Genomic DNA, 24,940 nt, shown 5'->3' with positions numbered 1-24,940 from the left:
GCAACTGGAGGCATCAGCCTGGTCCCCCTCCCATTGGTTAGAGCAGTAGATTCCCTTGGAGGTGATTTATTGGTTTTGGTCATGCGTGTGGACCAACCTCAAGCCCCAAAAGTATCATATTTCCTTTGGATGGTGGTACACGGAGGCCTGCCAATTGGCCCATGGTGGAGCAGATGCGAATAGATGGTATATGCCTTCCTTGTGCAAATAGAGTGCTGAAGACGATCCCGCATTGTCTTTGGGACTATCCGGCAGAGCATAAGATTTACTTGAGAGCCCTCCAAATTGTGGCCAGCACACAAAGGATGAGCGAAAATTCGATTTGGACATGGTTACATGGCCGAGGAGACATGCCTTCTCCATCAACCCAACTGCCACATCCTATAGGTTCAGGGCCAACACATTCTCATGTAATAAAGGGTTCTTTTCAGTAGAAAAAAGAAAGTTATTGATTGGATTCAAGACTTTAGTTCCATCTTCCCTTTCACCTTTTTTTAGTTTTGTTCGCACAGCTGAATGATGATTTGGAACTTACATTTTACATGCTTGTACAATTTTCGTCAGTTACAGGAATTTTTTAGTTTTCCTAGCAATTTTTATTTTGCACTCCATCCTCATCTGTAAGTGCAATTTAAGAGGGGTGTTGAAAAATTGCACCCTCAGTGTGCATATGGAATATATGGGACCTTATTCCCTTATCCTTGTATACACCCAATTTGGGCGCACTCCACTAAATGGAGGATAGTAGAGCATAGTGTACATGTTGTACAGGAACTCGTGGTGTAGTTTGCTCATCTCCCTCTCTCTCCATTGCTTTGCAATAATGAATGTCTTGCGACACCCCATACAAATCTGGGCCATATTCCTCTTCCCTTATTTTGAGGCAAAGATCTTCTATCTTTGCATATATAATTTTTCTTTGGTAGTGACTTGTAACCCCTACCAAAAATGAATGCATAATCCCTCTACCGGCAATCCAACCACTTTGTATTTGGCTCATTTAATCCTTGTTTTTTCGCATTCATTGCCTCAATCATCTTGCAAATAAGCATCTACAGAAACGTTGGACATCAAGACATATGACGCAGCATCCTTTTCATCCAATTGTACTGCATGTTTAAAGGCCAATCTTGCAAGCTCCACTTTGCCCCACTTTTGACAAGCACCCAACACTGCATGCCACGCCACAAGAGCAGGACGGAAAGGCATCCTTTTCACCATCGCTATAGCCTCCTCTAATTGGCCTGCACGGCCCAAGAGATCAACCATGCCAATGTGGTGCTGAATAGTTGGAGCGATGCCATAGTCTCTGCTCATGGCCTCAAAGTAATTTTGGCCCTTATCCACTAGACCCACATGACTGCATACACTAAGAACAATAGAAAATGTGACCCCATTTGGCTTTATCCTTTCCTCTCTCATTCTGTCAACCATATAAAAAACCATTTCACTTTCTCCATGCTGGGCATATCCTGCGATCAATGCATTCCACGAGAACTCATCTCGAACTGGCAGTTTGTCGAATGCTCCCCATGCTTCTACAAGTGGGCCACATTTGGCATACATATCCACCAAGGTGTTGCCAACAACAAGATCTCTTTCCAGTCCCTTTCTGACTATCTCAGCGTGCATTTCTCGGCCCTTGTCTATTGTTCCTACGCTGCCACAAGCTTTCAAGCTGCAAACAAATGTGACAGCATCTGGAGAGAGACCCTCCAGTTGCATCTGTTCAAAATAGTTGAGCACTTCTTCACCAAGACCACGCTGGGCATATCCTGCAATCAGTGCATTCCACGAGACCACGTCTCGAGCTGGCAGCATGTCAAATGCTTCCAGTTGTTCTGCTAGTGATCCACATTTGGCATACATATCTACCAAAGTGTTGCCAACAACAAGATCTCTTTCCAGCCCCTTTCTGGCTATCTCAGTGTGCATTTCTCGGCCCTTGTCTATCGCGCCTATGCTGCCACAAGCTTTCAGGCTGTAAACAAATGTGATAGCATTTGGGGAGAGACCCTCCAGTTGCATCTGTTCAAGACACTTGAGCGCTTCTTCACCAAGTCCATGCTCAGCATATCCTGCAATCAGTGCAGTCCACGTGACCTCATTTCGAACTGGCACCTTGTCAAATGCTTCCCCTGCTTCTCCAAGCGAGCCACATTTGGCATACATGTCCACCAAGGTGTTGCCAACAACAAGATCTCTTTCCAGCCCCTTTCTGGCTATCTCATCATGCATTTCTCGGCCCTTATCTATCGCTGCTAGGCTGCCACAAGCTTTCAAGATGCAAACAAATGTGACAGCATCTGGAAGGAGCCCCTCCAGTTGCATCTGCTCGACACAGTTTATCACTTCCTCACCAAGGCCAAGCTCTGCATACCCTACGATCAGTGCATTCCACGAGACCTCATCTTGAAGAGGCAGCTTGTCAAGTGTTTCCCGTGCTTCCCCAAGCAAACCACATTTGGCATAAAAGTCCACAAGGGTGTTGCCAACAACAAGATCTTTTTCCACCCCCTTTCTGGCTATCTCAGAGTGTATTTCTCGGCCCTTGTCGATCGCTCCTATGCTGCCACAAGCTTTCAAGCTGCAAACAAATGTGACAGCATCTGGACTGAAACCCTCCAGTTGCATCTGTTCAAGACAGTTGAGTGCTTCCTCACCAAGCCCATGCTCAGCATATCCTGCAATCAGTACAGTCCAGGAGACCTCATCGCAAACTGGCAGCTTGTCAAACCCTTCCCATGCTTCCGCAAGTAAACCACATTTGGCATACATATCCACCAACGTTCTGCCAACAACAAAATCTCGTTCAAGCCCCTTTCTGGCTATCTCTGTGTGTATTTCTCTGCCCTTGCCTATTGCTCCTATGCTGCCACAAGCCTTCAAGATGCAAATAAATGTGACAGTATCTAGAGAGAGACCCTCCATTTGCATCAGTTCGACACAGTTTAAAGCTTCCTCACCAAGCCCCTGCTCAGCATACCCTGCGATCAGTGCAGTCCACGAGACCTCTCTTCGAACTGGCAGCTTATCAAACACGTCCCATGCTTCTACAAGAGAGCCACATTTGGCATACATATCCACCAAGGCATTGCCAACAACAAGATCTCTTTCCAGCCCCTTTCTGGCTATCTCGGTGTGTATTTCTCGACCTTTGTTTATAGCTCCAATGCTTCCACATGCTTTCAAGCTGCAAACAAATGTGACAGAATTTGGACAGAGACCCTCCACTTGCATCTGTTCAAGACAGTTGAGCGCTTCCTCACTGAGCCCATGCTGGGCATATCCTGCCATAAGTGCAGTCCATGACACTACGTTTCGAACAGGCAGCGTGTCAAATATTTCCTGTGCTTTTGCAAGCGAGCCACATTTGGCATACATATCCACTAGGGTGCTGCAGACAACAAGATCTTTCTCCAGCCCCTTTCTGGCTATCTCAGTGTGTATTTCTTGGCCCTTGCCTATCGCTCCTATGCTGCCACAAGCTTTCAAGCTGCAAACAATTGTGACAGCGTTTGGAGAGAGACCCTCCAATTGCATCCGTTTGAGACAGTTGAGTGCTTCCAAACCAAGCCCATGTTGGGTATATCCTGCAATCAATGCAGTCCACGAGACCTCATTCCAAACTGGCAGCTTGTCAAACACTTCCTGTGCCTCCACAAGGGAGCCACATTTCGCATACATATCAAGCAAGGTGCTGCCAACAGCAAGATCTCTTTCCAGCCCCTTTCTGACTATCTCGGAGTGCATTTCTCGGCCCTTGTCCCTGGCTTGTATACTGCCACAAGCTTTCAAGCTGCAAAGGAATGTGACTGCATTTGACGAGAGACCCTCCACATGCATCTGTTCGAGACAATTGAGGGCTTCCTCACCAAGCCCATGCTGGGCGTATCCTGAGATCAGCACATTCCACGAGACCTGGTCTCGAAGTGGCAGCTTGTCAAATGCTTCCCGTGCTTCTGCAAGCAAGCCACATTTGGCATACATATGCACCAAGGTGTTGCCAACAACAAGATCTTTTTCTAGCCCCTTTCTGGCTATATGGGCATGTATTTCTCGGCCTGTTTCTCCGTCTTTTAGCTTAGCACAAGCCTTCAATACAGCAACAAATGTATACTTGCTAGGGTATACGATATCCTCTTGCATTTTCTGGTAGAGGTTGAGGGCATGCTTGGGATCCCCAGACTCAGTATAACCTTTTATGAGAGATTTCCAAGAATACTCATTCCGATCAACCAACTTGTTAAAAACCTGCTGGGCGTCGCTCATGCTTCCAACTTGCACCAACATTGGGACAAGGTAGTTCCCAAGCAAACTTTGATCTTCCAGCCCATTTTTGCACAGATAGGCGTACAAGCGGTTGGTATACGCTAGATTTTTCTTTGTGCTGCACTTCAGCAAGATACATGTAAGGTTCTGAACTGACGGCGGCTGGGGCATCCGTTCCATAGACGTGAGTGCCTCCTCTAAGCTGAGCGTTTCCCAGTCACTCTTCTCGTGCAGTTCTCGTACTTTAGGTGCATTGACCTTTACGCCATCCTTGCCACACTCCTCCATCGAGCCAAAGTCTTGGGCCTGATAAGGCTTTTCCTCAAGCATGTCTTTAACCCAACCTGGATTGTAACAGCCGTCTATCCATAGCGACTCCTTGGTAATCTTATGCTTGAAATCTGGAGATGTTGGGTTTTTCTGTTGTTAAAATTTACAAGAGACTCGTCAGACTAGCTAATCTACAGATTTACCTGTGCAAATTATTCAGTTCAGACTCGTCGCGCGCTTACTTTGCCCTCTCTGTTGTCGCACCACTGGGAAGGATCCGTGAAGTACTCTTTCCATAAGCGTTCGGTCCCGGACCTATCTGCGAAGCCTGACCCCAAAGAAAGCAAGTGGGTTATCCAATCCGTAAAAATAAGGGATGGGTCAAGTTTACAAAATTACAAAAGAGTATAGCAGTACCTGAAGGCGAACATTCCTCGACAACAGCTCCATTGTCATTGGCGGAAGCCCTGAGAAGATGAGCTGCCAACCAGTGTGCGGTACGAAAAAACTCCAAGCCATGCGTCTGAGCGACGGTATGGCTGCATGGTTTCGTTGCGATTGCATCAGGAGTATGGGAGGTATCTCTGGCTCCTCCTGTACAAATATTGATCATCATCTCGGGACGAACTCAACCAAGGCTCTGAAGCTCAGAGAGTGAAGATGGGCAGAAAGTAGAGAGCACGGAAAAGTAGCTTCCCCAATGGATTTCTGAAGGATAAGGAAACATCAAATTTTTGTATTAGAATTCCACTAGGATTTCAAAACTTCGTGGGGGGAGGTTGCACCATTCGAGAGAAACTCGGACGGTTACACATGGCCCGCCCCCGCGCACGGTGCACCAAGTGTGTGGGAGTGTTCACAAAAAACATTTTTCTCAACTTCCATAAGCAAGTATTCTGAGTTTGTGTCCACTCTACTCTTTCCTTTTAGTGTTCCAACATGGTATCAGAGCCATTTGATCCCCCTTGATCACATAGTTACCACTTTGAAAAATCTTCCTAATCCTAATCTTGAAGGTATTATCTCTACTCTCCAAGAAGAAGAAAGGCATATGGAGCTCAGGAAAGGCAATGACACTAGGACAGGCAATGACACTGTTTATGCTGTAAAATTCCAGAAGGGCAAGTATACCCCTTGCAATCACTGTGAAAAGACAAATCACCTTTCAAAGGACTGCATCAAAATTAATCCATGCAAGCACTGTGGCAAGAACAACCATAATGAGAAGTTTTGCAGAGACAAAGCAAAGACAGAAATGCACTTATAGTTAATGAGCCTCCACAAGATGAGGCATCCTTTGAAGATTATGCATTTTAAACACATCTCTATGTATGCTCCAGATCTCTCTTTTTATGTCAAGGTACTCAGCCTAGATAGTCCTCCAAAATGAATGAAAATAATCTATTGTGTTTTGTGTGTTTTGTAAACACCTCTGGTCACCTTATGATGTAGGCCATGTGTATGTTTTGTTCCATGGTACCTCCTGCAGGTATTGTGTGCATGTACATGCAGGGGAGATAACCATTGGAAGGTCCTTCTGTATCCCTTTTTGTTTACCTTACACCCAAGGGAACCCTTGCTAGCATGAGAACCTAGCCATAGATTTATCCTTGACCACCATGAGATGGCATGAGAAACTATGAGACTAGATGTATCCTTGACATAGCCTGAGGCATTTCCTTGAGGGGGGGTTTGTTGGGATATCTCAAGGTGTATGCCTCAGGCACACCTTATGTTTCTATGTGTGAGTGCTAGAGGCACAGTTAGGTGCCCACAAGCACAGTTAGGTGGTGGAGAGCCACATAGGATGATTGAGAGAATCTAGGAGCAGATTTAGGAGATGATTGTGGAGCTCTGAGGTCATCAGTGATGTCAGTGAGCTTGTATGAGGTGCCTACTTAAGGACCTCACTCTTCTTCATTCCATAAGCAAGTATTCTGAGTTTGTGTCCACTCTACTCTTTCCTTTCAGTGTTCCAACATTTAGTAGATTTGTAGTTTTGTTAGAATCCCATTAGGGTACTTTTGTAGGTAATTTTTCAAAAGCTGTAACTAGAACAAATATCATGGAAGCAAGTTTATGGTGGCCAAAATTACTTAAATATTCTTCCAATTTGGCTAAGGTGTGTTCATAGTTTAGAATCCCATTAGGGTACTTTTGTAGGTAATTTTTCAAAAGCTGTAACTAGAACAAATATCATGGAAGCAAGTTTATGGTGGTCAAAATTACTTAAATATTCTTCCAATTTAGCTAAGGTGGGTTCATAGTGTGAAAAATATGCCAATCAATTCAAAAAAAAGAATGCCTCATCACTAGTACTTCCATTAGAACCATTTCGAAATTGGGGCTAGATTTTGTTGGACCAATAAAACCACCAAAAAAATATGTAAAAATTTGGTATATTTTGGTTGCTATAGATTATTGCACCAAGTGGGTTGAAGCCATGGCACTTCGAGACAACAAAGCTAGCAATGTTGCAAAATTTCTTTATCAAAAACATTATAACTAGGCTTAGGTGTCGAAATGAATTAGTTTCCAATCAAGGAGTACACTTTTTGAGTAAAGTGATTTCTAAAACAACCACTTTCTATATTATTGTACATAAGGTGTCAATAACCTATTTTCTTCTACTTACAATTGGATAGTCAAAAAAGCTGAAATTAAATATCACTCAAACTTGTGAAGTAGATAGTAGTAGAGAAGATAATAGATTGGAAGTACAAACTTCATTTTGCACTATTGTTCCAAGTCTCCAAGTGGTTGTACAAAATAAATTATCCACTCAAAAAGACATTGAATGCTAGACTTTTAAAAACTTCTACAAATGGAGCAAGACAAAATTCAGAGTTCTTTGATGTTTGATATTATTTAGAGATGCCAACAAGCATGCATAAATAAGAACATCAAATTCAAAATATTAAAAGAAGGTGATTATATGATGATGTACAATTATAAATTGGAGATTCAACCAAGTAAGATGAAGATCAAATATGATGGTCCATTTTAGATCATTGATATGTTAGGAGAAGGTACATTTCGAGTCCCTGATCTACATGTCATTACTTTTGAGAAGCCCATTACTAGTTTTCACCATATGTGAGGCCAAAGCTTGCAATAGATCAATTAATCGTGCTATTTATTAGGATTTCTATCTTTTAACCAACTATTTCCAACATCAAGTATATAAATAGATGCTATCAAACTAATGCTTTTGCATGTCAAATGTCGCTCCTTTCACCTATCAACTTAAACTATTTACTCTATCAAATATTCATTGCACTCTGTCAATTGTATGTTGTATTGGAAGAATTACATTGGTACAATCTCATCAGTTTTGTTCAGTATTGGTAGAAGTATGTTGGTACAATCTTATTAGTTTTGTTCAGTATAATTAACCATAAAGTAAGTATTGGTAGAATTACGCTGGTATAATCTTATCAGTTCTGTTGAGTATTGTCACCACTTGCTATTTTCTGTTGAGATCAATGATTAGCTAGGTGTACCTATCCTGAAGGGATTTCCATAAGTGGATCGGATCTTATATATAGGTACCTTTCTTGCCACCAATGAGTTCAGGTTTCCAATCATATGGTTTCATGCTTGCCCTTGATGAGTTTATTGCCCCATTTCTAACCCATGGTGTTAGCAATTGGGCACACTTGCGATCACACATCTGGCTTGAATCGGTGGTTTGTAATCTAGTTATCCACTAGCTGTGCGAAGGATCCCCCACTGATGGCAAGAAGGAAGCACGAAATGAAATTGAGAGTAGTAGTGCAGATGAAATTAGCAAGGTTGTAAGGCAAGCTAAGGAAGAGGAGAAGGTTTGAAGCAAAGCAGAAAGCGTGCACGGTGGACGATGGGAGAAGTTACTCTCGGGCATTATCTCATTTTGTGAGATCAACCTTCTCATCACAACTCATTAGAAAATTTGGAGAGGATCTTCCGAAGCCTATGGGAGAGAGATCTGAACTTTGCCTTGGGATGAGAAGCATTCCGTAAAGATGATCGATTCCTTTAGGGAAGAAAATATACATACAAAAGGGGCTTTTCTTTTCACAAAAATCATAAGATATTTTAAATTAGTAACCCCTTAAATGCAAGTTGTATGTAGGTTTGTCTACCCAATGCACCTCTCGAGTGCCCTTCATGCTTTGTCAACCACTCTACAAGTGCATTGTTGTTTAGGAGAAATGTATCCCAAGAAAAGTTTAAATGGTTAGACAATCAAGTAGCAAAACATTAATTCTCAAGCAAAAGTCTTTAGATGATGCACTTTGGTGTCCATGAAGTAACCTTGCCACGTGAGATATACAAACTATGTGTGAAACATATGAAGGCATCTGCTTTTAGAGTCAACCTATACGTGTGAAACAAGAGACAACTCCTTTGTCATTTCATTGAAGTTCAAATGTGATGAAATCAACTTTCAAACATTTTAATCATGCATTGTTGATCACATCTCTTTTGGCCTGTGTAAGATTCTTTGAAGTTTGGCCTTGACACTTCGAATCATGTCATCCTAATGGAAAAACTAGAATTCCAAGGTGGATCAATGAGTGTTTCCATCTCCTAGCAGAAATCATAATTGAAGGGTGACTCTATAATCAATAGTGCGGTACATGTAGTAAACAGAACCAACAGTGGGACGCATAAACTTTGCCACACCAAGCTTTGAACCATGGCTCTAAACAATCGCTTCAAACGCTTGTAAGCACAGTATTCTTTGGTAGCCTTGCGAAAAAGACGGCCCTTGTTAAAAACAGTGAGAGAGCGAGCGGGCTGTTAGATATCAATGCTCCACTCTTGTGTAACTACGCGAGAACTAGCTAACTCTACTTGTAAGCCCCCCATATGAGGAGAAGGCATTTGAGTAGCTCGGTTATCCAGTAGGTCCTGGTTTGGACACCAGATGGGGGCCATGTGTGGCCTGATGGCTGGACGGCTTTAGATAGAGTTGGCACATCGCCAACTAGGCTACATGCAAGTGCAGGAAGGCATCCCATGACTGACCGCACTGAGGGTAGATGGAGCATTTCTCGGGGTAGCCCACTCTCGGGTTGCGGGGCCTGTTTGGAGCCTCATATGATCCCGGATGGCTCTGGGCCGAACGATAACCATAGGTTAGTTGCCCTATTTTGCGCCACGGTTCTATCGTGTGGTCGGTGGCCTGTTTTGGGACCGCCGACCCCCAGTCGACTGTTTTGGTCAGTGGCCTGTTTCGACCCCCAGTCGACCGTTTTGGGCAGACTGGGTCGGTCACCCATTTGGGTCTAACCGACTACTAGTGGCGGCTATATAAGAGGAAGCCCGTGAAGCCCATTTCATCACTCGCTACAGCAACCCTGATTCCTTAACATCTAGCCTCCGTCCTCTACTTTTTCCAGCATGCCATCGAAGCTTCTCTCACAGGAGCGCACGGTTGGGAGGCAACACCATCTATTGTATCAGTTTTACAGTAATCAAATTTTTTATTCTCCTATTATCTGTTGAGCACAGACGTTGTATTGTTTTCTTACATGGTATCAGAGCTTGGGCTCTTGCAAGAAGATTTGGTAGTGTGTTTATGTTTGCAAGCAGATTGTGAGAGATGGCCCAACCTGCAAGACTGCGAATCCCACCATTCGGCGAAAGCGGAAAGTTGGACGGCACTAACTATCCACTCTTGAAGTTCAAGATAAGGACCATCCTAAGCGCATATGAGCTTTGGGACACTGCTACTAGGGTGGACGTGAAGCCGGTTGCGAGACCGGATCCAGCCAATGCAGGACAATAGATAGTACCAACTGCAGATGAGATTCTCGCGTGGACAAGAAGAAATGCAGATGCGTTGTACATGACTCTGTCATGGCGTTAATTCAACATGTCACCACAGCGAAGGAGGCATGGACAGTCTTGAAAAATTAGTACGAGACCACGAATCAGATGCGGATTCAGAATTTGGAGACTCAACTCACAAATGAGAAACTGTCCTGAGTCTGAACCGGCAGAGAAGTTCATTACCAAGGTGAAGAATCTGCGCGATTAGATGACTGCGATTGGCATCACCATCACCAACAAGAATCTAGCACGAAGGTGCATACGGATTCTCCCACCAAAGTACGATGGTCTTGTTACGGTGCTAAATACGCAGAACAGAAATTTCCTCAACTTTGAGGATTTCAACACAATGCTTCTGGAGGAGGAGATGCATCAAAAGATGAGGACTGGAGAAGATTCGGCTTTCTATGCTGGATCAAAGAAAGGTAAGGGTAAGGACTCTGGCAACCCATCTTCTTCTCATGATAAAAGGAGAAAGAAGAATATCAAGTGCTTCTATTGTAACAAGGCAGGGCACAAGCAGAATGAGTGCTGAAAGAAGATTGCAGATGAGAAGAACGGAGTAAAGAAAGAGTCCAGCAACAGTGCACAGGCAGTATCAGTAGAGCTATTTGTAGCAATTGAGGAGATTGGCACGGAGGCAGTTCATGTACCTATGGGTGAACCTTGGATTATTGACAGTGGTGCATCGCGCCACATCACCAGTCGGAAGGATTGGTATACCTCTCTACAGCCGGCGGTAGGGAATGACATCTTGGTAGCAGTCGGCAATGATGCAAAATGTTTAGCAAAAGGAAAAGGTATGATTGCTCTCAAGTCAGATGGAGTTGTAAAACAATTGTCCGATGTTCTTTATGTGCCAGATATCAAGAGGAACTTGCTGTCCGTTTCTGCGATCACAGATCGGGACCTCAAAGTTCACTTCGATAAGAATGGTGCACCGATTTTGGATCTTCAAGGGAAGGTCGTTGGTAAAGGTACATGGTGCAACAACATCTACGAACTCTCAGCTTTCAGTGCTCGAGTGGATGTGAAGAGAACAGTAAGCTGTGGCATGAGAGGTTTGGTCATCTAAACCTTAGTTCTTTGAAGGAGATGCATAAAAGTGGAATGATTGTAGACCTACCAGAAATTACAGATCTACCTGATGTATGTGAAGCTTGCATGATGGGCAAGCAACATCGGTAGCCCTTTCCTAAAGAGGCTAGCAGGGCAAAGGCTCCTCTAGAGCTCGTTCACACGGACCTCTACGGAAAGATGGAGACGGAAGCTTTGTGTGGTTCCTACTACTTCATGACGTTGATCGATGACTACAATAGAAGGATATGGATATACTTCCTGAAGACTAAAGATGAGGCTTTTCGTAATTCAAAGAATGGCATGTAATGGTCGAGAAAGAATTGGGGAGGAAGGTGACGAAGTTGAGATTAGATAGAGGTGGAGAGTTCACATCAAGTGAATTCGAAAGTTACTGCAAAAGTCACGGGATCAAGAGGTAGAAACCCCCACCACATACATCACACCTAAATGGAGTAGCAAAACACAAGATGCACGTCATCTGTGAAATGGCCAAGAGTATGATGAAAGGGAAAGATTTGCCAAAGACTTTCTGGGCTGAAGCATGTAACACGGCAGTTTACATTCTGAATCATAGCTACACAAAGGCTGTGAACGGGGGATGACTCCACTACAAGCCTTTTCTGGTAAGAAACCTTCAGCTGCACATTTCAAAGTTTTTGGATGTGACTGTTTTGTGCATGTCCCTGATGCTAACAGGACCAAATGGGAACCGAAGAACTGGAAGTGTATTTTCTTGGGCTACAATGAAGAGGCAAAGGGTTATCGTCTCTATAACCCTGTTACCAAGAAGGTAATAGTAAGTCACGATGTGGTCTTCTCAGAACAACCGCATCAATTGGAGGAGGATGCTTCCTTCCCAGACAACCAGGACCAGGATATCCATCCAATACAACCACCAACAGCAGACCGAACTCCCCCAATGGTGCTTGGGAGGATTCAAGATAAAGAAAAGGAAGAAGAGCCTGCAAAACCACAACGGCAATGGCCATTCCCGAAGTGGGTAAAGCAACTTTTGGATGGTAGAGAACCTCCAGCCATTGAGGAGGAACCATCCGAACACCGCCGGTCTAAGAGATTAGAGGAGCAAAGAAGGGCGTAGGAACACTTGGTCAACTATGCTTTGATGACAAAGGTGATCCGTGCTGATGAACCCAAGTGCCTTGAAGAGGCACAGGGTGATGATAGGTGGATGGAGGCTATGCAGTCAGAGTATAAGAACAACACTTGGGATCTTGTGGATCGACCACCAAAACGCAAGGTCATCGAAACCAAGTGGGTGTGAAAGACCAAGTATAAGTCCGACGACACGTTGGATAAGTACAAGGCTCGGCTCATGGCAAAAGGATTCGCATAGGTACATGGTTTTGATTATTAGGATACTTGTGCTCCCACGGCTCGACTAACCACAATTCGTAGTATTTTGGGTTTAGCAGCCCAGGGAAGTAGGCCCGTGTTTCAGATGGATGTAAAATCCGCCTTTTTGAATGGAGATCTCAAGGAGGAGGTATACGTGGAACAACCACCAGGTTTTGTGATCCCCAGTTTAGAAGGTAAAGTCTGTAAACTGAAGAAGGCACTTTATGGGCATAAACAGGCACCACGAGCATGGTACCAGTGGATTGATGCCTACTTTCTGCAAAACGGGTTCAGGAGGAGCCCATCTGATGCAAATATGTATATCTTCAGAGAAGGAGGCAGGTGTATGATTGTGGTCCTTTATGTGGACGACCTTGTCATAACAGGGAACCATGAAGAGAAGATCTCAGAGACAAAGCATTTGCTAGGAAGAAAGTTTGAAATGACAGACCTTGAACTGATGCATTTCTGTTTGGGGATTGAAGTTTGGCAAGAGCCAAAACAGATCTTCATCTCACAGTTGAAGTATGCTAGAGAGATACTGAAGGCATTTGGCATGGCTAAGTGCAAGATAGTTGGCACCCTTATGGAGGTTGAAGTGAAGCTCTCAAACAAGGATTCATCACCATTGGTGGATGAAGCGAAGTACAGAAGGCTTGTGGGCAGTTTGATTTACTTGTGCAATACGCGACTGGACATCAGCTTTGTGACTAGTGTACTAAGTAGGTTTTCCAATAAGCCCCGAGAGAACCATTGGAGGGTAGGGATATGGGTGCTGAAATACATCAAAGGCACACTTGATTATGGCATCACCTATACCAAGGGCAACATCTTGACCGGATTCTGTGACTCGGATTGGGCAGGAGATGTGGACAGCAGGAGATCAGTGATAGGTTACTATTTCTCACTTGGATCTGGAGCTATGTCATGGGTCAGCAAGAAGCAACCTACAATTGCTCTTTCTTCTACTGAGGCTGAGTACAAATTAGTATGTTTTGGTTCTTGTAAGGCAGTGTGGTTGAGGAGGATTTTAGGGGACATGGGTGCAGTGCGGAACAAGCCTATGCAGTTATCATGTGACAATCAGAGTTGCATGGTGATTGCAAAGAACCTTGTGTTCCACGCTTGCACAAAACATGGAACCCTGTGTTCCATGCTCACACAAAACACATTGAGATTCAATATCAATTTGTACGCGAGCTCATCATGGATGGAGAGGTCGACTTGGTGTACTGTCCGACTACAGAGAATGCTGCGGACATCTTCACGAAGGCTCTTGGAAGAGACTTGCTGGAGAGGCATCTTCATCGACTTGGCATTGGGCCAAAAAAGTAAGTTGGACATTGAGGGGGGGTGTTAGATATCAATGCTCCACTCTCGTGTAACTATGCGGGAACCAGCTAACTCTACTTGTAAGCCCCCCATATGAGGAGAAGGCATTTGAGTAGCTCAGTTATCGGGTTGGTCCTGGTTTGGACACTAGATGGGGGCCATGTGTGGCCTAATGGCTAGACGGCTTCAGATAGAGTTGGTACACCGCCAACTAGGCTACATGCAAGTGCAAGAAGGCATCCCATGACTAACCGCACTGAGGGCAGACGGAGCGTTTCCCGAGGCAGCCCAGTCTCGAGTTGCGGGGCCCGTTTGGAGCCTCAAATGATCCCGGATGGCTCTGGGCCGAACGGAGATAGGATAGTTGCCCTATTTTGCGCCACGGTTCTATCGTGTAGTCGGTGGCCTATTTTGGGACCAACCCCCAATCGACCATTTTGGCGGACTGGGGTGGTCACCCAATTGGGTCTAACCGACTACTAGTGGTGGCTATATAAGAGCAAGCCAGTGAAGCCCATTTCATCACTGGCTACAGCAACCTTGATTCCTTAGCATCCAACCTCCATCCTCTACTATTTCCAACACACCATCGAAGCTTCTCTCATAGGAGCGCACAGCTAGGAGGCAGTGCCATCTATTGTATCAGTTTTATAGTAATCAAAATTTTGATTCTCCATACTATCTACTTTTCTCTCTTGCATACAAGATCCTGTTATCTATTGAGCATAGACGTATTGTTTTCTTACATGGGCGACATCCTTGAAGGCGAGGTAGAGAAGCGAGATGATGGAGATGAGATGATAAGCTCGCTGGGGAGCCGATAGATGAAGAGAAGGAGACGGTAGAGAATGCGTGCTTCAAGGAATGCAAAATGCATGAGTCAATTAGGTGGGGTTTTGCATTTGGGTGGCTGAGGGGGTTTTTATAAAAGAAATCCCTCATGCCTTGATTTTCCACGTATGCTTTTCAAGCCTTGTGCTTGTGCTTTTGCTTCTCTTCTCTAAGGGGCTTTGGGAAAAAGAGGGAAAACAAGGTGGGGGAACCACTATGGCCCTGCTTGGATGTTCTTTTGGGTTTTAATAATTTAGTTTTAAGAAAAAAAAAATTTTTGGATATCTCAAATGAAGGTGTTTCTATTTTTGTTTTTTTAAAACGACAGGTAGCCTAGAGGGAAGTTTTCCTTTTTTGATCCCTTGTGAAGCCAAGTGTCACAATTCTAGAGGTTGATTTGAAAAGCTATGGGTTAAGATCCAACGCTTTGTAATTTTCCTCCAAATTTGGTTCCTCATCTCCAAATATACATTCTTGAGTGTAGCTTTTAGCTTTTTGTTAAAAGCATCGGTGCTTCTTTTCTATAAATCGATGGTTGGGGGATTAATTGCTACAATTGTAGATCCACATCACTAAAAGCTCAATCAAAGGGATCCCCTTTCTAAAGTGAAATTTTTTCTTAAACATGCTTCCATGCACGATGGCTTTCCACCCCCGTGGTTGGCAAGCTAGCTTGTCTTTTTGGTGGGGAAACTTACTAGCACACTGGGAATTGCAGATTCTTCGAATGGAGGAGTGCGTCAGAAAGAGAGACCAGATGATTGTTCATTTTCACACAACAAGAAAACATGTGTGCAAAACTGTAACCAATGCACAATGCAAATCAGTCGTGCAATCCAATCTGGCACGCATACCAAGCTGCCATTGATGCAAGAATCTTGGATTTAAATGATGGCATACATGCTAACAAGAGAATTGGGTAGAACTAGTAGACGTTAGATTCTGATGGGATAGTGCTCATCACCTCTTAAAAAATAGAAACATCCTGGAGGTGACAAAATTTGATGTGAGAGGTTGTGGAGACGATGCAGTTGTGGGCATCGTGCTGAATGGGGGAGGGCCCCCAATTCTCAAAGGCTAAGAAAAAGGATGAGAAAAATTGGTCGAGGTGCTTTTAGGTGCCCCAATGTGCCGAGGAGTGCAAGGTTTGGAAATGTCGCATGATCCATGATTATAAGCAGATGATAGATATCCTTACAAAAGGGTGTTTTTGCAAGTGCACCCCCCTTACACTCCAAAATAGGCAGTGAGTGCATTTGTTGTTGGCGAGAAGTGGCTACAAGGCAATGCGTGGAAGACAAGAACGTAAGAGCTACCTTAGATACACGATGATCATCATCCAACAAGGTAGAGACAGCCATGGATGGTGAAGATGCGACAAAGAGAACCTTTCTTTTGAGCTAGCTCCGATGGGACAACATGCACAGGAGTCAGTAACCAACTCGAGCGCCACAAGTAAAATTTTGTATATAAGTTTGCTACAATGCACAAGTTAGGCATCGGCCTTATTCTTGAGTGATATGCATCAGTAGGACTCAATCGAGCCTTGCTGCTATCGATCAAGTTTATATACGTTACCTTCTTTGCACTCGAATTTCTACTCAACTTTCTCCTACTCAAATTTCTTGGATTTCAACTTGCTACTATCAATCTATCGCCAACCTTGGTAGAGAAGCAGAAGCGAAAGCGGCTGGTATGAAGGATAAACTAGATGTCGCACTGCAGCATAAACTCGCCACTGAAGACAAGGTGTTGCACCTAGATGGAGCCTTGAAAGAGTGCATGAAACAGCTTCAACATGTTTGAGAAGAGCAAGAGTAGAAGATTCATGATATCATTGTGAAGAAAATGTGAGAATGGAAGAAGAACTGCACGGACTTAGAGGCAAAGCTGATGGATATAAATAATCAGCTCTGCGAGGCCTTGGCAGAGAGCAAGGCAATGTCTAAGTCTCTTTAGGAGTAGGCCAAGAGTATCACTGAACTCGACAGCATTAAAACCCGAGTGGAGGCTGAAAACAATGTGCTTTAGGTTAGCTTGGGTATCATGGAAAAGGAGAATGCTAGGCTTCAATATGAGCTACTTGGAGGCTACTTGCATTAAGCAAGGAGTTCCAAATCCAAAATGAAGAACATGAATATTGCAAGAAGGCAGGAGAAGCTGCAAGCAACTGTGAGGGTGGAAACTTGGAGAGCCGAGCTTGTGGTGGCAGGGGTGCATCTCAGTAGATCCTGAAGCTAAGCTTGTGGTGGCAAGACTCCACTTAGATGCAATTGTGATAGGGAGGAGAGTCAAACAAATCGGCAGCCATAGAGGTGTTGTAGAGGGCTTATTCTAATCTTGATATTGCATATGGTTATTTAGAGTCTTGACGATCTACCAACCACCGCGCGGCGATGCCTTCTTGGAGGCTTACAAAGCCACGGTGCAACAGAATGCCTCAGCGGGAAGGGACCAACGAGTGATGAAGAGAAGAAGCTAGGAAAGGGAAGAGTGGTGCTTAAGAGTCAAGACTTATAAGGTAATGAATCCAAAATCGTGGGATGAGCAAGCTACTCGAGGACAAAAGGTGTACATCCCTCTAAAATCCCATTATGTTCGAAAAGAATCTAACACGAATTTTACTTGCTTTTTTTCTAGATTATCCTTTGCTTTTGGAAGAACTTTATGCCTTTTAAGTCCTTCATTGGATGGACACAGATATTCAGTGTTCCATCAATCCAGACACTACAAACTGATTCAAAGCTTGCAAGTTTCATTGATGGGCTGGTGGACGGAACTGGAGCTCAAAGCTCAACAAAGAGACAGGAGGAAGGGAACTTGCAATGGACTTACCACATTTGACTACGATTACAACTATTAACACTCAAGTAATATGCTAGTATCTTATCCATTCGCGAGACTTATTCCTGCTTTATATTCTTGGCACACGGGGAAGGGCCCGTTCCCTCATATTATAAGTCTTTTGGGAAGGAAGCGTGCCGCCTCCCTGCTATGTGGTTATAATAATTACATATTATATATTATCATACAAATATTTTGAATTACTAGTCCATTTAAAATTGCTTTGTTTCAATTTGAATTCTTACAACATTCCTCTCTTTTGATGCATATTTTGGATGCGAGGGAGCAAAGAAATCCAAGCAGCTAGATGCAAGATCGAAAGATATCAACATCTTTATTCATATGATTATACTCCATGTGACAAGATTGCAATGAGGATCAGCTATGAGCTCTTGTGAGAATTGCCTTATTCATGTATTTGTTGGGCTTAAAGTCCCAAGTTGCACAAACAATATAGCCACGTCAATAATAAATCACCACCCCTAACATTTGCAAGGAGGATTGGGTCCTAATGGACCTTGCATCATGTGTCACCACATCTTTACTAATTTGTGTTTTTCCTTTAAAATGTTAGTATTCAAGTTCAATTTGGAGTTACTAGTAGTGTGCTCAATGACGGAAAGGCTTCCTGCGACAACCAAGTTTTGGAGTTTAACGTGTAGGTATTGGTGGAATTACATTGGTATAATCTTATCAGTTTCTGTTTAGTATTATCACCACTTGCTGTTCTATGTTGAGAACAATGATTAGCCAAGTGTACCTATCCTGAAGGGATTTTCATAAATGGATCGGATCTTATATATAGGTACCTTTCTTGCCACCGACGAGTTCAGGTTTCCAATCATATGGTTCCATGCTTGCCCTTAATGAGTTTATTGCCCCATTTCTCTATACCTCATGGTCTAACCCATGGTGTTAGCAATTGGGCACACTTGCAATCGCACATCTGGCTTGAATCGGTGGTTTGTAATCTAGTAATCCACTACCTATGCGAAGGATCCCCCACTAATGGCAAGAAGGAAGCGTGAAATGGAATTGAGAGTAGTAGTGTAGATGAAATTAGCAAGGCTGTAAGGCAAGGTGAGGAAGAGGAGAAGGTTTGAAGCAAAGAAGAAAGCGTTCACGGTGGACGATGGGAGAAGTTACTCTCGGGCATTATCTCATTTTGTGAGATCAACCTTCTCATCGCAACTCATTAGAAAATTTGGAGAGGATCTTCCAAAGCCTATGGGAGAAAGATCTGAACTTTGCCTTGGGATGAGAAGCATTCCGTAAAGATGACCGATTCCTTTAGGGAAGAAAATATACATATAGAAGGGGCTTTTCTTTTCACAAAAATCATAAGATATTTTAAATTGGTAACCCCTTAAATGCAAGTTGTATGTAGGTTTGTCTACCCAATGCACCTCTCGAGTGCCCTTCATGCTTTGTCAACCACTCTACAAGTGCATTGTTGCTTAGGAGAAATGTATCCCAAGAAAAGTTTAAATGGTTAGACAATCAAGTATCATTCATTCTCAATCAAAAGTTTTTAAAACAAGTGCTTCAAATGTTCAAATGATGCACTTTGGTATCCATGAAGTAACCTTGCCACGTGAGATATACAAACTGTGTGAAACATACGAAGGCATCTGCTTTTAGAGTCAACCTATATGTGTGAAACAAGAGGGAACTCCTTTGTCATTTCATTGAAGTTCAAATGTGATGAAATCAACTTTCAAGCATTTTAATCATGCATTGTTGATTACATCTCTTTTGGCTTGTGTAAGAGTTCTTTGAAGTTTGGCCTTGACACTTCCAATCATGTCATCCTAATGGAAAAAAACAGAATTCCAAGGTGGATCAACGAGTGTTTCCATCTCCTAGCAGAAATCGTAATTGAAGGGTGACTCTGTAATCAATAGTGTGGTACATGTAGTAACCATAACCAACAGTGGCATGCACAAACTTTGCCATGCCAAGATTTGAACCCTGGCTCTGAAACGATCGCTTCAAACGCTTGTAAGCGCAGTATTCTTTGGCAGCCTTGCGAAAGAGACGACCCTTGTTAAAAACAGTGAGAGAGCGAGCGGGCGACATCCTCGAAGGTGAGGTAGAGAAGCGAGATGATGGAGATGAGATGATAAGCTCGTTGGGGAGCCGATAGACAAAGAGAAGGAGACGGTAGAGAATGCGTGCTTCAAGGAATGTAAAATGCACGAGTCACTCAAGCATTTGGGTGGCTAAGGGGGTTTTTATAAAAGAAAGCCCTCATGCCTTGATTTTCCACGTACGCTTTTCAGCCCTTGTGCTTGTTCTTTTGCTTCTCTTCTCTAAGGGGCATTGGGAAAAAGAGGGAAAACAAGGTGAGGGAACCACTATGGCCCTGCTTGGATGTTTTTTTGGTTTTTAATAATTTAGTTTTAAGAAAAGATTTTTTTTAAAAGATATCTCAAATGAAGGTGTTTCTATTTTTGTTTTTTTTTAACGACAAGTAGCCTAGAGGGAAGTTTTCCTTTTTTGATCCCTTGTGAAGCCGTGTCACAATTCTAGATGTTGATTTGAAAAGCTATGGGTTAAGATCCAACGCTTTGTAATTTTCCTCCAAATTTGGTTCCTCATCTCCAAATATACATTCTTGAGTGTAGCCTTTAGCTTTTTGTTGAAAGCATCAGTGCTTCTTTTCTATAAATCGATGGTTGGGGGATTAATTGCTACAATTGCAGATCCACATCACTAAAAGCTTAACCAAAGGGATCCCCTTTCTAAAGTAAAAATTTTTCTTAAACATGCTTCCGTGCAGGATGGCTTTTTGCCCCCGTGGTTGGCAAGCTAGGTTGTCTTTTTGGCGGGGAAACTTATTAGCACACTAGGAGATTCTTCGGATGGAGGAGCGCGTTGAAAAGAGAGACCGGATGATTGTTCATTTTCACACGACAACAAAACATGTGTGCAAAAGTGTAACCAATGCGCAATGCAAATCAATCGTGCAATCCAATCTGGCACACATACCAAGATGCCATTGACGCAAGAATCTTGGATTTAAATGATGGCGTACATGCTAACAAGAGAATTGGGTAGAACTAGTAGACGTTAAATTTTGACGGGATAGTGCTCATCACCTCTTAAAAAATAGAAACATCCTGGAGGTGACAAAATTTGATGTGAGAGGTTGTGGAGAGGATGCAATTGCGGGCATCGTGCTGAATGGGGGAGGGCTCCCAATTCTCAAACGTTGAGAAAGACAATGAGAAAAACTGGTCGAGGTGCTTTTACGTGCCCCAATGTGCCGAGGAGTGCAAGGTTTGGAAATGCCGCATGATCCAATGATTATAAACAGATGATAGATATCCTTACAAAAGCATGTTTTTGCAAGTGCACCCCGCTTACACTCCAAAATAGGTGGTGAGTGATCATTTGTTGTTGGCAAGAAGTGGCTGCAAGGCAATGCATGGAAGAAGAGAACGTAAGAGCTACCTTAGATACACGATGATCATCATGCAACAAGGCAGAGACGGCCATCGATGCTGAAGATGCAACGAAGAGAACCTTTCTTTTGAGGTGGCTCCGACGGGACAACATGCACAGGAGTCAATGACCACCAGCTCGAGCGCCACAAGCAAAAATCTGTATATAAGTTTGCTACAATGCACAAGTTGGGCATCGACCTTATTCTTGAGTGATATGCATCAGTAGGACTCAATCGAGCCTTGCTGCTGTCGATCAAGTTTATATACGTTACCTTCTCTGCACTCGAATTTCTACTCAACTTTCTCCTACTCAAATTTCTTGGATTTCAACTTGTTGCTATCAATCTATCGCCAACCTTGGTAGAGAAGCGGAAGCAAAAGCGGCTGGCATGAAGGATAAACTAGAATTTGCACTACAGCATAAACTCGCCACTGAAGACAGGGTGTCGCACCTAGATGGAGCCTTGAAAGAGTGCATGAAAGAGCTTCGACATGTTTGAGAAGAGCAAGAGTAGAAGATTCATGATATCATTGTGAAGAAAATGAGAGAATGGGAGAAGAACCGCACGGACTTAGAGGCAAAGCTGACGGATATAAATAATTAGCTGTGCAAGGCCTTGGCAGAGAGCAGGGCAATGTCTAAGTATCTTTAGGAGTAGGCCAAGAGTATCACTAAACTTGACAGCATTAAAACCCGAGTGGAGGCTGAAAACAATGTGCTTCAGGTTAGCTTGGGTATCATGGAAAAGGAGAACGCTAGGCTCAAATATGAGCTACATGCGTTAAGCAAGGAGTTCCAAATCCAAAATGAAGAACGTGAATATTGCAAGAAGGCAGGAGAAGCTGCAAGCAGCTATGAGGGTGGAAACTTGGAGAGCCGAGCTTGTGGTGGCAGGGGTGCATCTTAGATGATCCTGAAGCTAAGCTTGTGGTGGCAAGACTCCACTTAGATGCAATTGTGATAGGGAGGAGAGTCGAACAAATTGGCAGCTACAGAGGTGTTGTAGAGGGCCCATTCTAATCTTGATATTGCATACGATTATTTAGAGTCTTGACAATCTGCTAACCACTACGCGATGTCCTAGAGGCTTACAAAGCCACGGTGCAGCAAAATGCCTCGACGGGGAAGGGAGCAACGAGTGATGAAGAGAAGAAGCTAGAAAAGGGAAGAGTGGTGCTTAAGAGTCAATACTTATAAGGTAATGAATCCGAAATCATGGGCTGAGCAAGATCCTCAAGGACAAAAGGTGTACACTGCTCTGAAATCCCATTATGTTCGAAAAGAAGCCGACACAAATTTTATTTGCTTTTTTTCTAGATTATCCTTTGCTTTTGGAAGAACTTTATGCCTTTTAATTCCTTCATTGGATGGACACAGATATTCAGTGTTCCATCAATCCAGACACTGCAAACTGATTCAAAGCTTGCAAGTTTCATTGATGGGCTAGTGGAGGGAACTGGAGCTCAAAGCTCAACAAAGAGATGGGAGAAAGGGAACTTGCAATGGACTTACCACGTTTGACTACGATTACAACTATTAACACTCAAGTAATATGCTAGTATATTATCCATTCGCGGGACTTAATCTCGGCGTTTATATTCTTGGCGCATGGGGAAGGGCTCGTTCCCTCAGATTATAACTCTTTGGGGAAGGAAGTGTGCCGCCTCCCTGCTGTGTGGTTATAATAATTACATATTATATATTATCATACAAATATTTTGAATTACTAGTCCATTTAAAATTGCTTTGTTTCAATTTGAATTCTTACAACATTCCTCTCTTTTGATGCATATTTTGGATGCGAGGGAGCAAAGAAATCCAAGCAGCTAGATGCAAGATCGAAAGATATCAACATCTTTATTCATATGATTATACTCCATGTGACAAGATTGCAATGAGGATCAGCTATGAGCTCTTGTGAGAATTGCCTTATTCATGTATTTGTTGGGCTTAAAGTCCCAAGTTGCACAAACAATATGGCCACGTCAATAATAAATCACCACCCCTGACATTTGCAAGGAGGATTGGGTCCTAATGGACCCTACATCATGTCTCATCACATCTTTACTAATTCGTGTTTTTCCTTTAAAATGTTAGGATTCAAGTTCAATTTGGAGTTACTAGTAGTGTGCTCCATGACGGAAAGGCTTGCTACGGCAACCTAGTTTTGGAGTTTAATGTGTAGGATGACGTGAAAGTGCTTGTTTTAATATTTTTGTTTTAGTTTTCTTTCTTTTTTTGGGTTATTTTGAGTTTTATGTGAGAAGTGAATGTTTTTTTTCCCGCTGTCCCTAAAAATTGAGTAATGTATAGTAGTACGTGAAGTTCGTTGTTTTGTTATGCACGTATGTATGTTACAGAATGATCTCTCCAACATGCGTATTCTGTTCCACATTGAGTGGATGTCTTCGATATGTTGCTCTAAATGTGATCCAATTGTGTTCCATATATTGTTATGATGTGATGGCACTGTAGGTCATATTTGAAGGTAGCCATAATTTCTTTTAATGTGTGTGATTGTTTTGTTTTTTGTAACATATCAATGTTGAAATCTCCTAGTAGTATCACGTTGTTTGCTTTGTCGATGGTTAATACTGTGTCATGCAATAATTGGACGAATAATTTGTATTTATTGGATGGTGATCTATATATATTTGCAATCGTGTATTGGTTGTTGTTTGTTTTGATTTGTATAGTTGTAATTTCAATTCCTAATTGTGCAATCATGTTTGTTTGTTGAATGGTGATGTTATTTTGTATCAATGTGCAAGTCGAGCGGTTGTTTATGCATTCAAAAGTTGAAGGGAGATGTGTTTCACATTGTTCAGTCTTGGTTTCTTGTAAGCAAATAATATCTGAATTCATAAGTGTCTGAGTAGTGATAATGTCTTCCTTATGTTTTTTAAAGGATCTTGTGTTTAAAGATTGGATGAGAATAATTGATTCTTTATGGTCGTGCATTCTATTGTTGAGGTTTTCCCATCTTGATTGAGTGGCTAGTCTCTGCATTTCTTCGTGGACATCTTTATCTACAAGGAAGTGTTATTGTTGTAGCGGTTGTAGCAAGTAGCGGTTTTTTATTTTTTTGATACATGATAGGGCTGTGTATGTTAGACCATGTGCTCGAATGCCTGTTGGAGAGAAGTCGACCCTTTCCATTGTTAGCCCTTGTGCTCTGTGAATTGTTCTCGCTACAGCTGGTTGGATTGGGAACTGTCATTGAGTGAGGATTGTTTTTTTAGATGGACCAATTTGTATTTCTTTTGTAACTCTTAATATTGGTGTCCATTTGCGATTAGTAGTTGTGTACGCATGGAAATTGCTTTGTCATGTTTCTTTCCCTATTTGTGGGTTTTGAAATAGAATCCATACGATGTCGTCATTTTGGTGTGTGGACATAAAGGCCGTCCGGATGGTTAACTAGTCCATCTTGTTGATTTATGTTTCTCGAGCATAATTCAACCAACTTTCCTTCTTTGATTTGTATAATTGTTCTTAGGCCGTCTGTTGCTTTAGGGTTTTCTAAAGTTTACATGAAATGTGGATATTGTTATTGAATGTATCAATTTCTTTGATGTTATATTATTTTCCTTTTGTTGCATGAATACTTTTTTGTTATGGTTGTTCATGTCCAATTTGTGTAGTAAAGATGGGGGAAAGTGGGGTCTTGCGGTAGTGGACGGAA

The 24,940-nt window shown here is 42.8% G+C and overlaps 1 protein-coding gene across 1 annotated transcript; it reads right to left on the bottom strand.

Annotated features, from left to right (window-relative positions):
* Positions 1 to 565: 565 nt before the first annotated feature.
* Positions 566 to 5,212, bottom strand: LOC147897372 (pentatricopeptide repeat-containing protein At2g39620-like). The gene is made up of 3 exons (XM_087380421.1): positions 4,960 to 5,212; positions 4,785 to 4,870; positions 566 to 4,692 (listed from the first exon to the last, which is right to left on the bottom strand). The coding sequence occupies exons 1-3, from the start codon at positions 5,156 to 5,158 to the stop codon at positions 1,030 to 1,032; spliced, it is 3,948 nt and encodes a 1,315-aa protein (XP_087236547.1). The 5' UTR covers positions 5,159 to 5,212; the 3' UTR covers positions 566 to 1,029.
* Positions 5,213 to 24,940: the final 19,728 nt, after the last annotated feature.

The sequence above is a fragment of the Dipteris shenzhenensis genome, chromosome 10, assembly GCF_047967505.1.
Source record: "Dipteris shenzhenensis isolate YYH24624 ecotype China chromosome 10, Dip_SZ_1.0, whole genome shotgun sequence".
NCBI lineage: Eukaryota > Viridiplantae > Streptophyta > Polypodiopsida > Gleicheniales > Dipteridaceae > Dipteris > Dipteris shenzhenensis.
Note: the sequence above shows the minus strand (reverse complement) of the source record. Positions and strands in the feature narration are given on the sequence as shown.